We start from the raw sequence: 14,776 nt of genomic DNA, 5'->3' as shown, positions 1-14,776 counted from the left end.
TAAGCCTCAGGGATATCTATATATTGGCTAGGAAAACTACATATTATTAATTGGAGGATGAATATTTTAGTTTCATTTATAGAAAACAACAGCGTTTACTTATTTAGCATCCCTTTAAGTAAATCAATACATGAAATGGACTTATCTTCCTTTAGAAGATAACAGTCACAAGCCAGAAATGATAAAATAGATGATCATAAAGAATGTGCCCCAGTGTATGAAGTTATTTTGAAAATAATAAATATTAAAGAAATTATTAAAAACCTTAGCAATAAAAGTTCTTCATAAATTACCATTATCGATCTCCACTCCTAACCTCCCCTAGAAATCCCCAAATCCAAAATTTTACTAGATTCCTTTTTTCCATGGTGGATATTTCTGAAAATGGAAGACTTTCCACAAGACCTTTTTCACTGTCTGTGCTACACAGGACATAACCTCGGTGTATCTCTCCTACTGAACACCAGGGTCCATTGTAGAATATGCAATAAAGAAAAAAGCCACTTCATGTATAACTTGGGCAAAGTGCAACTGCAGGAAATCTACACAAAAGATACAGCAGCTGTTAAAGTCAACATTTGCAGCCTTTTTTTTCTTCTTCTGAGGTCCTTTCTCACTACTATTCAGCACACAGTGAATCAGGGCTTTGGCTCCTCCTGTGACCTACTAAATAGCCCATTTCACCAAAATGAAATAGTAGAAAGAGCTCCACGAAGGAGGTCCAAGGTTGCAGTACTTGATGAATACAGGGGTGGCAGCTGTATTAGTCTGGCAGTCACAAAGAACTACACAGTCGTCCATTCGCCAAGAGTTAAAAAGAAAAAAAATCACAACAAAAAAAAGCAATAACACTAGTTTACAATTAGTTCCAAAACATCCATCCAAAGTTATGGCCTTGCCTTGTCACAAAGAAGGAGAGAAAAATATCAAACATAAAAAATCTGCTTGAGTTATTGTCATAAAGATTTCTTATGCAGTGATGAGGAAAGGAAGCCCCTAATACCGAAAGTGGTTAAGAAAGATACGCTAGCAACACTATTGCTCCCCATCATTCCTCTCACCAGCTGGGTCATGGACAGCAGCCATAGTAAATTCATATGAGAGATTCACTAGGTCATTTTTATCTCTCTGACAATTTCTTGGGGAAAGTAAGGAAAGACTGAGAGAAAATATCTTTCAAAACCTTGTATGTTAAAAGCAAATACTGCTTTCTCTAATGGCCCCACTGAAAAGATTTAGCACCACTTACAGCTCACAGAACTACACTGAACTGACTTCTAAATGACATAAACATAGAATACTGAAGTTAGATGATGAATGAAAAAGAAATACAATGTAACCCATGATCAATCAATTTCTGTTACACCACTGCTTTCTCTTGAGACAGAACTTTGAGTAAAAGCCTTTAAAGCATACATTGTTTTATCCTCCAGGAAAAAAACAAAACAAAACAAAAAACCCAAACAATAAAAAACCCCTCACAAACGAAACCACCAACAAATAAAAGCTCAAGCAAAACACAGTACTATGCTGCAAGGCCATGCAATGACCGGTGTGACATAGAAGTGAATATGACATTCATACCCCCTGGGTGTTCAGCGCAGTATTGGGATATACAGAAAAACACAGAATAGTTCTTCAGATAAATCTCGTGCAACATCTTAGCAAATGAGACAAGGAGAAAACCAGCATAAATAACATTTCTGTGTTCATCTATTAATTGCTTTTCTCTGGTCACAGATTAGCAGTGAGGAGTAATCTTTGCTCTTACAACTCTTTATAAAGGTGATAAGAAAGCCATTTCAGGCTTACAAACAGCAAGATTACTTTTGCAACACTACTTAATGGAAAATGTAAAAACATTCATTATATTAAGGATACTACTACTACTACTTGTTACACAATTCATTTTTTTTTTCCTTTTAAGTCTTCATAGAGTTGCATAAGCTTTACACCAATTTAACTTGCCTTTTATTTTTTGGGGGGCAGCATTAAACTGCCGTTTGAAACAAGATGTCTAAAGATAATGATCTGCTCACATGACATTCCAAGACGACACAGAGTTTAAAGGCAGCTCTGACAGTAAAATTCTTCCAACTCTTTTCACCCCATGAGACAAACTTTGATTATTAGAAAGTATCATCAACATTGAGGTCTGTCTTAGAAATATTTACATTCATTTCAACTCACAGTCACTGATGCAAAGTTCCAGGCTTATCATGCATTTGTTTGAATTCTGAGTATTTCTAATTTTTGCAATAACCTTTATTTCAGAATTCACATGAACAAGCTGGTGATGAACAAACACACTTTCAAACAAGGTGTTAAGTCAACAGATTCTTACTGCTTTTCAGAAAAGCAACTATGCAATATTAGAAGAACTGATTCTTTTATTCCAACTGGAAAATCATTGGAAAAGTAAGTCTTATGACTGAATTCAGAATGAAGGTAAAAGATCATTGGAAAAAGCTGTGGTCTGCTCTCCAACAACAAACCAGAGTTCTATTCTTTGGTCCAGGCATCTTTTAAAATACTTCCTTCTGTGTTTTTTGTTTGCTTCCCCCACCCCCAAAGAACTAGGCAACGAAACAAAATTGCTGTAATTTTCCAGAAAGCACTGTTAACTAATCTGCCTTTTTGCATTTGACTATTTACTTGGATGGCCTTTCAACAACAATGAAGTAGTCAAAACAGTTATTTCCACTTCTCTGGAGAGGCTTAATATTTTTTGGAAAAATACATTTAAATTTTGTACGAATCTTTTAAATGCTTCTGTTCTGAAACACATAGTTCTAAGAAAGACACTTCAGTATGTTGATCTCCTAGCAACCAGAAGGCAGCAGAGGTACAAGTTTCAGATCAGAGATCAGGTAACAACAGAAAGTCTGAGAAATCCTCTCAAGCCTTTGCCCTTACCCACTCAGTTCCAAATTTACAAGCCTGTGATGGTTGTGGTTCTTTCCAAAGTCTCTCACTGCCCACATTTGAGACAGATGCAAAAAGAAGATACGAAGCTTTTGAGGGTCATACGTGTGTCTGTGCAGAAGATGCATCTGAACTGTACTGATGTTATGCTATGAGTGATATACAAGTCCCTCTTTAATAAGAGAATAACTGCTGCTTTATTTACCTTCAGATACGAAGTATTCAAGGAACATACCTTTCTGTTGGTGTTCAGTTAAAGAGTGTTTTACCAGTGACATTTCTTCTAAATTAGGCTATATTTAAAGACTATATTTACAGTCTTTAATATTGCTAAAATTATGGTATATTGCTTGCTTTATTCAATGATTAATTTCCATGACCATATGCTTTCTGTGTCTACGTGCAGCTTGTGTTCAGTTTCATTTATAATAAATACATCTAACAATAAGCACAGGAGTTATATTCAGACAGTTGTAAAATTCCAGGCCGTATATTATCACACTTCTATTACTGCATTATCACTGCACATCATCCTTTCTCCTCTAAATTTCCTAAAGCAATAAACATAATGTATCAACCATCAGCATAAAAACCCCAGATGGCTTTAGCTAGAAAACTCAAGTATGTGGATAACTCAAGTATGTGGATAAACTTTGTCCAAAAAAATTATTAACAAACTGGTTCCAAAATGAAGCTGTAAGATTTGGATTCAATTTGACCAAAATATTAACAAGATGCCATTATGAAGACTTAAGTCGACACCAGTTAACACAAGGAAGTGTTGCTTCCTCTTTAAGGAGATATATGTGTTTTTGAATATGACTTTTTTCCTTCTTTTGGAGTACAGTTGAAAAATATGATATAGTAACGTTAAAGATATCTTTTTACCAAGCTCTTATAAACTTCTTCAGAGGCAAACCAAACTGACACGTAACACACCTTAGCCATCAACTAACAATTTAAGAAAAAGAAAACTTCAAAAAAAATCTGCTTACATGAATGTTATTTAGAGACAATAGACTTCATACATCTGTTCACTTTTCTGTGAATTTTTTAAAATGCCAAGACCTCTACCTCTCACAATTCGCTAATTTCTGATGAATCACAACACACTGAAAATGAATGAAATAAAAAATAAATATTATGTAGTGAAAATTTCCCTAATTTTATCATATTGTATATCACTCTTCCAATGCCATTTTTGTTGGCTAAAGCAAAAGATATTTTTTAAAGATGGTCTCATTAATGTCAAGGGTAAAGTACGGTGCAAACATTATAATCAACTTCTTGGACTTTTTAAAACAAGAAAGGTAGATAGTGTTTTGAATGAGACTGCTGCTACACGTAGTCCTTACACAGAAGGAGGAGGCTATGCACAATTCTCCTACTGCATTCTGAATGTCTTCCCCGTACCTCTTTTTTTAAGCTTCATGTTTTAAGCCTCTTACACTGGAGCCAAATTACACTACCAAGCTCAGCCTGTGTAAAGCTTCTAACATTGGTCTGATATTGGAAACAGTAGATCCTGTGTATCACACACACATGACGGCCTGTATTGCTGTGAGTGCATACCAATTGAAAGAGAGCAACATCCATGGCAGTCAGGTGTACAATAACTGCCTTGTAATACACCACAAAGATTTCTTAAACTTGGAATCCAAGAATTACCTGAACCAGCAGATTTGAATTTGCCTTGTATACACTATCATATGATAAACAGACTGTGACATGGTCAAGTGGTTAAGTGGATTAAACATCATCTTTTTTTCTCTGAGGCCAGACTGGAATGAGCTGCTAGGTCAGTTCCTTAACGGACGGTTTATATCATAAAACCATCACAGATAACTGAATACCGCTATAAAAGGCAACATAAGCACTTCCCGCTTTCAGAAAAAAAAGACGACTGACTTGGAAATGAAAAATACGCTTCCTTTTAGCAAAAAGGTGGTCTCTCTAGGTCACCTCAAGGCCATTCTGAAGCTATTTGGTACGAGTTCTTATGACAGCTGCATAACAACTTGCGGTGGCAAAACATAAATAAAAGGTTCAATTGTCAGTGCAGACACTCCTTCAGCCTTCACAAAATGCAAAATACTCTGTCCTCCATGTAAAACATTATCTATATCTAGACATAAGTGTCTTACCCTGACAGACTCAGTCAATGCATATGATTATTTACAATTACAAGGTTATCACCAGCAATGCTATTTTATGATTTTTTCTTCTTAAATCTGATGAAGAATCTGATTTTTAGAGAATTTTGAGGGGAAAAAGTGATGGGAAGGTGATAGGAACTATCAATTAAAAGCTACTATTTACCTTATAGAACCCCAAGATGATTGTGTAAAGTAGCCTCCACCAATTTTAGCATCCATCAATGAGCATCGGGAAGCTCAACATATACAACATCCTTAGTTGACTTCTTTGTTTGAAAAAGCGCCCTCAGTTTTTTTCTTAAGACAATCACCATGAATTATCATAACCTCAGTTTGAATGTGGAGAATTTATCACATTTAGAAAATCTCCTAGAATCTATTCAAAATTGGAAAAAAAACCGTACCAAAAAAACGCTAGACATACATCCAAATCAACACTACACACAAAAGCCAGACACACTTAGAAACATCGGAGTATAGCAGGATAAAATAAATTGAAGCAAATTACCATTTATTTAGATTTGAATCTAAACAAAACAAGATAAATTTAACGTGGGTAAATTTTTGGTCCTGCCAGTGAGGTTAACTACTCAGACCTAAAGATGAAATTTAAATGCTTCGGTTCTTATACTGAAATGCACAATATTCCTGTTCAGTTAAAAATGTGTTAATTGTAGAACTTGCCTCCTGCACAAAAGCATCATTACATGTTTTGTCAAACAAAATATTCTGAGTGACTACAGTTGCAATTGCCAAGAGTGTGCAAATGTGTTTGGAACAATGGACTCGGTGTTCTTTTCAAATCTGTGTCTACATATCAATAACACTATAAAGGTAACTTTTTGGCTTAGTTATTCTAGGGCTCCCCTTCACCACCATGTAGAGGGGAAAAAAAGGAGAAAATGAAAAGATAAAATACCAAAAGCAACCTGCTAGCCCCTGCCAAGAAAAGAAAAAAAAAAGAAAAATAGACTTTCCCAAGCCCTGAGGACAAGCAGTTATATATTTTTAAGCAGCTATGTACCACAAAATTCAGCTATAGAAAATCTAAAAGTGGTGCATTAAATAATACTAGGGAAAATAATAAAAGACTTCTATAGGCTATGGAATATAATGCCTAAAAATCTGATTCTGCTGACACCAATGAAAAGGCTGGCAATCAGCATTCAGCAAGTCCACAGTTTTACTCGAAGTTCTGATCACGATGCAAACTGCAGGTGTATTAGTAAGGCCAGAATTCAGACTTTCACTGACAAATCACAAGCAATAAACCAGTAAACCAGTTCTCACGGACCAACTCTGAAAGCCATACAGAACATAAATGCATATCCAGCCAAGTTCTGGGCCTCGATATATTTCTGTAGGACCATCCCCAAAATTATTTCTATTCACAGACTCACTAGGTTACTGAAACAATTTTTTTTTTCCTTAACTGTACAACTTAGATGCATTTTAAAAGGACAGATAACAAAATAAAAATATAAAATAAAAGTAAAAAAAAAAATAAATAAGGTACTGTTCTATGGTCACTATAAACATGAAAAAATAACGCTGTGCACAGTACTGGTCTATAATTATCAGAGTTTTTTGGGTGAGCAGTTGGGATGGCTGATGGGCATGGGGTGTATCACTCCATCTACTTCAGTATCTGATATTTTCAAAAAACCTTCCAGCATATAGATCTGTTCTGACAGAAAGAGATTTTACACATTACTTCCATCTCTGCTCAAAGCTCTCATATCTTCTATTTTCTTTTCCACCTTCTCAGCTACTGTTGAGATTGAACAGTATGTGAAGGAAACGTGTGATGAAAAGAGGCCCATCTAATTTGTGAACAGTTCTTTTGTGAAGTCCAAGTTCAACAAATGTGATGGGCTAGCTCAATTAGTAGCTTGGGTGGAAAAAAAATTCCCTCAAATTCCTTATATAATCAAGCAGCAGGAAAAGTGCCAAGGCCAGAAATATAGCTAGTGCATCTGATTCAAACAGTTTAGGTTTTATGATGGAAAGACAAGGTGCATAAAGCATCTGATCAGCCGTGAGGATGTAAGGCTCTGAGGTACAAATCGAGGCAATGGATTTCTTTGCTTAGGCTGTGCTTTAGAATAATTGCCTCACAACAAAGCTGTTTTGCTTGACTTTGCACTATTTATCAGGACTCAGTAAATTGGACTTATAGCACTCAGTAAATTGGATGATCGCATTTAATACTCACTTTTTAAGGGTTTGATAAAATAGAAAATTATGCTCGTCTTCACACCTCTAAAATTCAGAAAGAGTTGAAGACGACGTCAGAATCTGTGGGGGTTTTTTTGTTTGTTTTTTGTTTCTTTATTTTTTAAAGAGTCAGCCACCTTCCATTTTTGAATGGAAGCCACTTACATTCTCAGTCAACTTAAGAATGACTTACTAACAGGAAGAGACCTGCTATAAAATAGTCATCACATTCCCTCAGGAAATTGTGATTCATAATGGAGTTGGATTAATTTTTCAAAAGATGGATTCAATGTTCGTGCAATTAGAAATTCAACTGAGTATAGGAATATTTAGATTTACTGAAGACAACACGAAAACATAGACAGTGAAATAGCTAAGTGGAACTTCAGGAACTTTGGTATCAGTCCAGAAGAGAAAGTGAATAAGAACTTCAACTGGGAATACAAACACATACGCAAGACAGCAATGACTATGGAAAATATTCTGGAAAAATATTGTCACATCAGAAATGCAAAAAAATCAATGTCTACTTTTGGTTATTTATCTTGTGTCCCCTCATTTACTCTGCTAATAGCACACTTCTTCCATCCAAACAAACACACGGTTTTGTAATTGAATAGGCAATGAGTAATAACTGAAAGTCCTTTTACTGATGCAACGAAAATGTTAATTAGTAGAGAATATTGACAAGCTGTGCTGCAATTATGCTTCCTCCCAGACATCAATTGTTTTTCTCCTAACCCACCATTTACGTATTCATCTTACTGCTTACAAGCCTGAATTACTTTTCCCCATTTTTACTGTACAGAGTGGGAATTCTCTCTCTGCTTTTATTTACTGCAGCGCACTTGACTAAAGCAATAGTAGAGCAAATTTTTTTCAACTATTTCATATTCATCAGGAGGGATACAGATTGAATTTATAACCATACTGGCATTGTTTCATGTTTAGGTGGTCTGGGTCACAGTACATCATCCTTCAAATGCTGGAATAAGTACAAGGTAAATCTCAGTACAAGGACATGCTCGGTTCAAATTATTCTGAATAGAACAGCTTTCCATGAACAGGACAATAGAGCTCAGTGTGATTTGGTTCCCATCAGCAGCACAAAACCAGTTTTGTGTTTTTTTTTTTTTTTTTTTTTTTAATCATCAACAACAGATTTCAAGTTAATATCATCTCTCAATTTTCTTTCCTACAGTACCTCACACAGAGACAAAACCCTACCAGAATTGGCACTTTCACTTTAAGCTATGTTTTAAAATATGTTTGTAAATAAAAATTTAAAATATGACTTTGGGCTGAAACATTAAGTGATAAATCTGTGCCACCATTTTTCCTTTTTTAACTCAAGTATGTGTATTCTATGGGCTGGGGATGGATTTTTCAGTCACTCAAACACAACAGATTTATGACCTCAATGCAGGGTGTCTCCAGATTTCTCTAGTTAGCTGTTATAGCTTGTTCCTTTTGTTCAAAAGAACAAGGAAGAATTGTCATCAAAGTCGGTAGAATATAATTGAGAAGTACATCTATCAATCTCTTAAATTTGATATGCTTTCAGATAAAGGAAGACCTATGGTCTTCAGAACACAAAATTTCTCACTAAACAGCAAAATAGATTGCATATTACCATTCCATGAAACATGAAATCAGGAAAACAAACAGGTGACTAAAAGTAGCATTCAGAACAAGATTAACGATAATATGAAAACAATTACATAAACGATTCTTTCACACAACTTGTGCAGCATTTTTTTTTTGAATTTTTTTGTATTGTAAGTGGAAAAAAAAGCAATACAGCCTTCTTCCAACTGGAGCTGTTTGAGAAGAGGAAGGTTAAGATCCTGAGTGAATTAAAATTTACCAAATCTTTGGGAGAAGAAAGGGTTCAAGAACACTAAACAAAAGCTGAAGACTTGTAAGAAGGAATCCTCTACAAATACAATGTAGAGAAAGACAACAAGAGAAGGACCACAAGGCAACCAGTGGTTCCTCAAAGGCAAAGTAAGAACTAACATTGTGTAGGAATACAACTTGGCCAAACCACAAATGCCACATCAGCAAATATGACCATCATCAAACAATCTGACACCATCTTTGCCACTTCAAGAACTCATGATTATGGCAATTAGAATAAGATCTTAAAAAGATAATAGATAACAGAAATCCTGATAAAACAGACGCTATTCAAATGAGTGTTACTACATTTAAGCCAATTGTAAAAACAGAACAAAGGAAGAGGTTTTGTAGAAATTCGTGACCAGGCTCAGATGAAACACCAACTACAGTTTTGGGGAAAAAAAACCCAAACATCAGTTTCAAACTAGTAGAAAGGAATCCAAGCTATAGAACAACTCAAGGCCTACACAAAACAATATGAAAAGAAGACTGGAAGAAACAGTTTTTGCAGTCTAAAGAAGAGAAAACTGAAAAGCATGATAGAAGAGGTTATTGCAGAGGAAAAAGAGCTGCCATATTCTCAGCACACAGGACAAAATTAACAGACTTTACATGTAGTATTGAATGGTGCAGTCCAGGAAATCATAACTGAGGAAAATTCTGAAAGTTCTACTCTGGAAATACTTAAGAAAAAAGACAAAGAATTACCAGGAATCACAGTAGATACAATAGGTTTACCCTAAATAATGCACTAAGTGATCTCTTCCAATCTAGTTCTGCAGGTCTAGTTTTATATGCTTCTAAAACTTTTATTCATACTACCTACACATACAGCTTGAATTATCAAGAAGGGCTTCACAAGAGGATATAATATCATTATAAATCTCACAGTACTCCTAGGGGAAGTGAGTATGCAAACACTTTAGGTGCCTTGGAAAAAAAAAACCAAAACATCCTACAAAACAAAAAATGCACTGTCCTTAATAATGAAATGCATACGAGGTGCTTAGAATCCCTGTAAAACTTTTCATCAATATAGTCTGTATACATGCACACATAGATACACATGTATATAGGCAGAAGAAGCAGGAGATAGAAGAAGAGGCAGAGTCCTAGTTGAATGGAGATTTAAAGCTAGCCATAAAACATGCTAGATGAAAAGAATCCGAAGTTTAGAGAAAAAAATGCCTAACAATGTAGAAAGTAGAAACGTGCAATGATTTTCCAAACTAAACTGATTTTAAATGCAGTTTTACAATAGAAGTCCTTTTCTAAATGACTTCTATTTTCTATTTCCTAAATCTTTGTCCATAAGTGTCTACCAAGAATCCCTGCATAAAGATTCAAACATCTACATTTCTAAACTTGATGACAATTAAAAATCAGTTCTATGAATATTCATGAAGGCTGTAAATATTTAAAATAAATACATATATTTACACATTAGTACAATATTTTCATTTAATGAATGTAAGAAAAATATTAATGTGCACACATTGTAAAGATTAAGTAATTTGCCCTCCGGGGCTATTGTTACTTTATTAAAAGTTCATTTAGGATAAAAATTATGGCTTTTCCTTGAACCCCCAAACTCAAAGATGAAATTGTGATCCAGACTCACAGCATTCTTCACAAAATGAATCCAGTCATGATATTTCCAGAGTCTGAATATTGACATTACTGTGCTTTTTCTTTTTCTGGAGAAAAAAAAACACCAAAAAACAACACATCCCCTAGCTTCTTTTATGTGCTCACAATCATGACAAATACTCAGAGAAGCTTTAGGGCACAGTAGCTGCGCACTGCTGAGGTGTTTTAATCAGTCTTTTTGTCACCACACATTTTATACCATTGGAAGAGGATGTTTGTGTCTACAAACACAGCAAGCAACTCAAGTTGCTTCCAAGAAAGGTAATTTACACCACAAATGCAATTTGTTTCATCCCTAGTAATAAATTTAGTCATCTTTCCCCACAACTATGCACCCTTTTTATTCAAGAATGTAGTGAATGTGTTCTGATCTACTGTATGTAACTAGTCACTGAAGTTCACCGATGACATGAGTTCCAGCAAAAGTAATTACTGTTTGTAGCAGATTTTTCTTCTAGCAGAATACTAGAAGGCAGTCACTTTCAATTTGAAGGTAGGAGAAAACAAGTATTTTCTTCGGAAGATGGTTCCAGAAGTTGTGCTTCATCTACAATTTAAATTTCTCTAGTTTCAGCTTTCACCTTAAGTAAGATTTTCTTGTTCCAAGTCAAGTCCGTCTATACTCAAAAAATATTTGGCTATTAAAAAAGTTCCAGTTTGTAGCCACAGAACTGCTCTAGGAATAATTACAGAAGTTTGAAAATTGCAATTCTCTCAGTGACTCTGCCTTCTTCCCACTGTAACTTTCTCCAACCCTTGAACTATTTCTATTATTCTTTCACCCCACTTTTAAGGCTACCATTGAGTGATTTCAATATGGAGAGAAGGAACAAGTGAGACTTCTAAATAACCAAATAATACTAAAACACAAAAGATGAGACTAGGAAGAACATACGAAAAACAGTTCAGGTGGCAGTAAAAGACAAAGGCAAAAAATGTACCCATGCAATAGAAAATTCAAAACTGAAAAACAAAGACAAGATTAAAAATTGTTATGAAGATGAAAGCTCTTCAGGTATCTTGGTGGAAGTCTTATAAAAATAAGGCCCAAATCCTAAGAAAGATAATTGTACAATATAAAGTAGTAATAATGAGAAATTAAAGAACATTAAAATGCGAAAAATGCAAGTTGAACACAGAAAATAGAAAGAACAAGATATATATACATATACAGTGACAGTTCTGTTATGACCTAGTGTTCTGTTTTAATGTGATGTAAAATCAAGCACGTGGACGACAGAGATAAGGAAAATAAAGGCAGAGGAAAGCATCTGCTACAACAGACTCAGTAAATACAGAAGCAAACTTTAGGGGAAAAGGCAGACAAGAAATGCATTCAGTGGTGAGATACTGCACCCATTAAGACTAGCTGTTTAATGCAATCTTTCTCTTTTAGTTCAAATATTTCCTACAAAAGACTATTTCTATCCTCCCACATATTTTCCTCATATTTTTAAAAGATTATGGTCATTTCACAGCCAAAGAGGCACAATTTATATCCTAAAAAAGACAGTTTACAACCTCAGAAAGAAGAAACAAGAAATAAAAGCAAACTTTCTGCCTGTGTGAGATGAGCACAGGTTTGAGGGATTGCTATATTTTTCCCTCACGACTTCAGCAACTGTTATTAAAGTGACATCAAATATATGTAGGTGACCTGCCTCCTTAGTTGGATCAGCAGTGTGTTTTCAAAGTCAATCTCCTGATCATCAACACTGATCACGCTTTGGTTCGCATTATGCAACACTGAATATGCAAAAATGGATAATTTCAGAAGAGCAAATGAGTGCTCAACTACTAATTAGCATGTACTCCTTTCGACCAAACTGCAGCAGACACAGTAAAAATCCTAAGACAGTCCTCAGGATTAACTATCTTGCTCTGTTCCTTTAGCTGCATTACTTGGTCATTTAGACATAGTAAATACATACAGGAATAGAATTAAATTGGTAAAAGGCCTATTCCATAGACACTGAAGACAACACTATTATATCAAGCTTTGCATCTTTATCAAATTCCTATTTTATGAGCTCCAACTGCTATTTCATTATTTTTGTCAGTTGGCATTGAAATACAGCATAAGATCTATCGGCGGAAATGATGCACAACAGCCAAGTTCCAACAATGATAACTGACCTTTCACAAACTTAATTAGATTGCAGCTAAATAATTTAGACAAACAACTAAAGCTACTCAGTTGAAAATGGCATTTTTATTAAGACAAATATTATTCCTATAAAAAAAAAAATACTAAGTGCTTATTTTCTAAATCTGTGTTATGGTCCCCATTGTACGTTCTTGTGGCTGACAGAGCAGATCCTGATTCTGTTAATTATAAGATCTGAAGTTACTGTTGTTTTATAATTGCTAGTGTGAATTGGGAATTAATTGTTTAATTATTTATTGGGCTAGTGTATTTTCTGAAAGGCAAAGTATTCTGTTTATAAAATATTCGCAATAGAAAGCAGTTACTTGATATTCAGGGTTTAAATGTGTTTTATATGTGGAGTCCATTACATTTAATGTGCAAATGGACTGTTGAGCTCCAACTCCGTGCTCTCTGCCTGGGCTGGAGTTATAGGAGAACAAGCAAACGCATATGCATGTACCCTTCTCCCTACATAGCTACAGCCAAAGAACAAAGAGGGAGGGAGTGGAAAAAAACTCTGAACCAATGGAAACCCATCCACAGGCTGGTAAATCCTGGTGACTTTACAAGAGGAGCCTGTAAACTTAACAGAATCAAGGATAAATGGCTGTCTGCTCACATTTTGAGGCAGGAACGCTGTGAAAGTTAATGCTGTTCTCCAGCTCAGTCTCTCTCCCTCTGAGGTGGAAAGAAGGAAGGAAGAAGTAGGAAGGCAATGGTACCTTACCCACAGAACACAGCTATACCATGGAACAACTAAATCAAGCTACAGTGTAATTTCTTAAACAAATCCATAAGCAATGTGATAGTCTTTCTATAGTGCATGCTATTTCTTACCTCACAATCACAGTGCTTGCAGCAGCACATCTGTAGTGAGGGCAAAAGCGCTGCAGTTTAGACCCAGCCCCCTGGGACTGGAAAGACTTAGAAGTTGAGGGTCATGTGAGTACACAAAGTGCTCTGCTTCTTCTACCAGCACACTCAACCTATAGCCAGCAGGTTAAGTGCTACATATAATAATGTGGAAACAAGATTTCAGCAGTCTTGCATGTGCAGTTTTTTGCAAAGACGCAACAACAACTGATCTCAGCTGCCTTTCCCCCCCCCGCCCCATCACAGAATTACAGAATTTCCCCCCCCCCATCACAGAATTACAGAATCACAGAATGGCCAGGGTTGGAAGGGACTTCAAGGATCATAAATCTCCAACCCCCCTGCCACATGCAGAGCCACCAACCTCCCCATTTAATGCTAGACCAGGCTGCCCAGGGCCCCATCCAATCTGGCCTTGTACTTTATTATTTCATTTAAGGATTTCTTTATTTGCCAAAAGGCTTATAGTACACAGCTAAAACACAGCATAATACTGGAGCGCTCTAAGATATGCAGCAAAATAAATGTAAGAGATACTGTAGATCAAGCATAAATCTAACCTTATAAAGTAAAGGTGATTGTCCTAGCTTCAGAAGTGCAATTTTTTTGGTCACGTTTGTAGTGGTTTGAATCCGGATCAAATCTTCTATGGTCCCATACTGTATATCAACAAGTTCTGCCTGAAAGAGAAGACAAAATTCAGGGCATATGGACAACAACACAGCAGAGAGAGCGCTCATTCCACAGAAACAAAGTTATCTGTGTAATTACAAGCAGCTGGGAGTTCTGCTTAACCTTATTTCTAATTACTGGAATAGGAAGACCTGTAAGAGCAAAGAGCTTGATAATTAAATCTGACAAATACATTTCCATCTTGGCAGTTTTCAAACAATTCCTCAATGGT

At 35.6% G+C, this 14,776-nt stretch overlaps 1 protein-coding gene across 14 annotated transcripts in view; it reads right to left on the bottom strand.

The window, feature by feature from the left end:
• The window catches only part of NAALADL2 (N-acetylated alpha-linked acidic dipeptidase like 2), a 411,612-nt gene that overhangs the window by 139,923 nt on the left and 256,913 nt on the right, over window positions 1–14,776 (bottom strand). For all 14 annotated transcript variants that reach the window (XR_016469794.1, XR_016469793.1, XR_016469789.1 and 11 more), the window contains one exon: window positions 14,433–14,552. Coding sequence is in view for 3 of the 14 variants with exons in the window: in XM_090147729.1 (XP_090003855.1) it covers window positions 14,433–14,552 (120 nt within the window). In the remaining 11 variants the exon portion in view is untranslated. The remainder of the gene's footprint in view (window positions 1–14,432; window positions 14,553–14,776) is intronic.

Source organism: Phasianus colchicus, chromosome 10 (genome assembly GCF_987193195.1).
Source record: "Phasianus colchicus chromosome 10, bPhaCol1.hap1.1, whole genome shotgun sequence".
NCBI lineage: Eukaryota > Metazoa > Chordata > Aves > Galliformes > Phasianidae > Phasianus > Phasianus colchicus.
The sequence above is the reverse complement of the archived record's forward strand: the minus strand, read 5'-3'. Positions and strand labels throughout refer to the sequence as shown.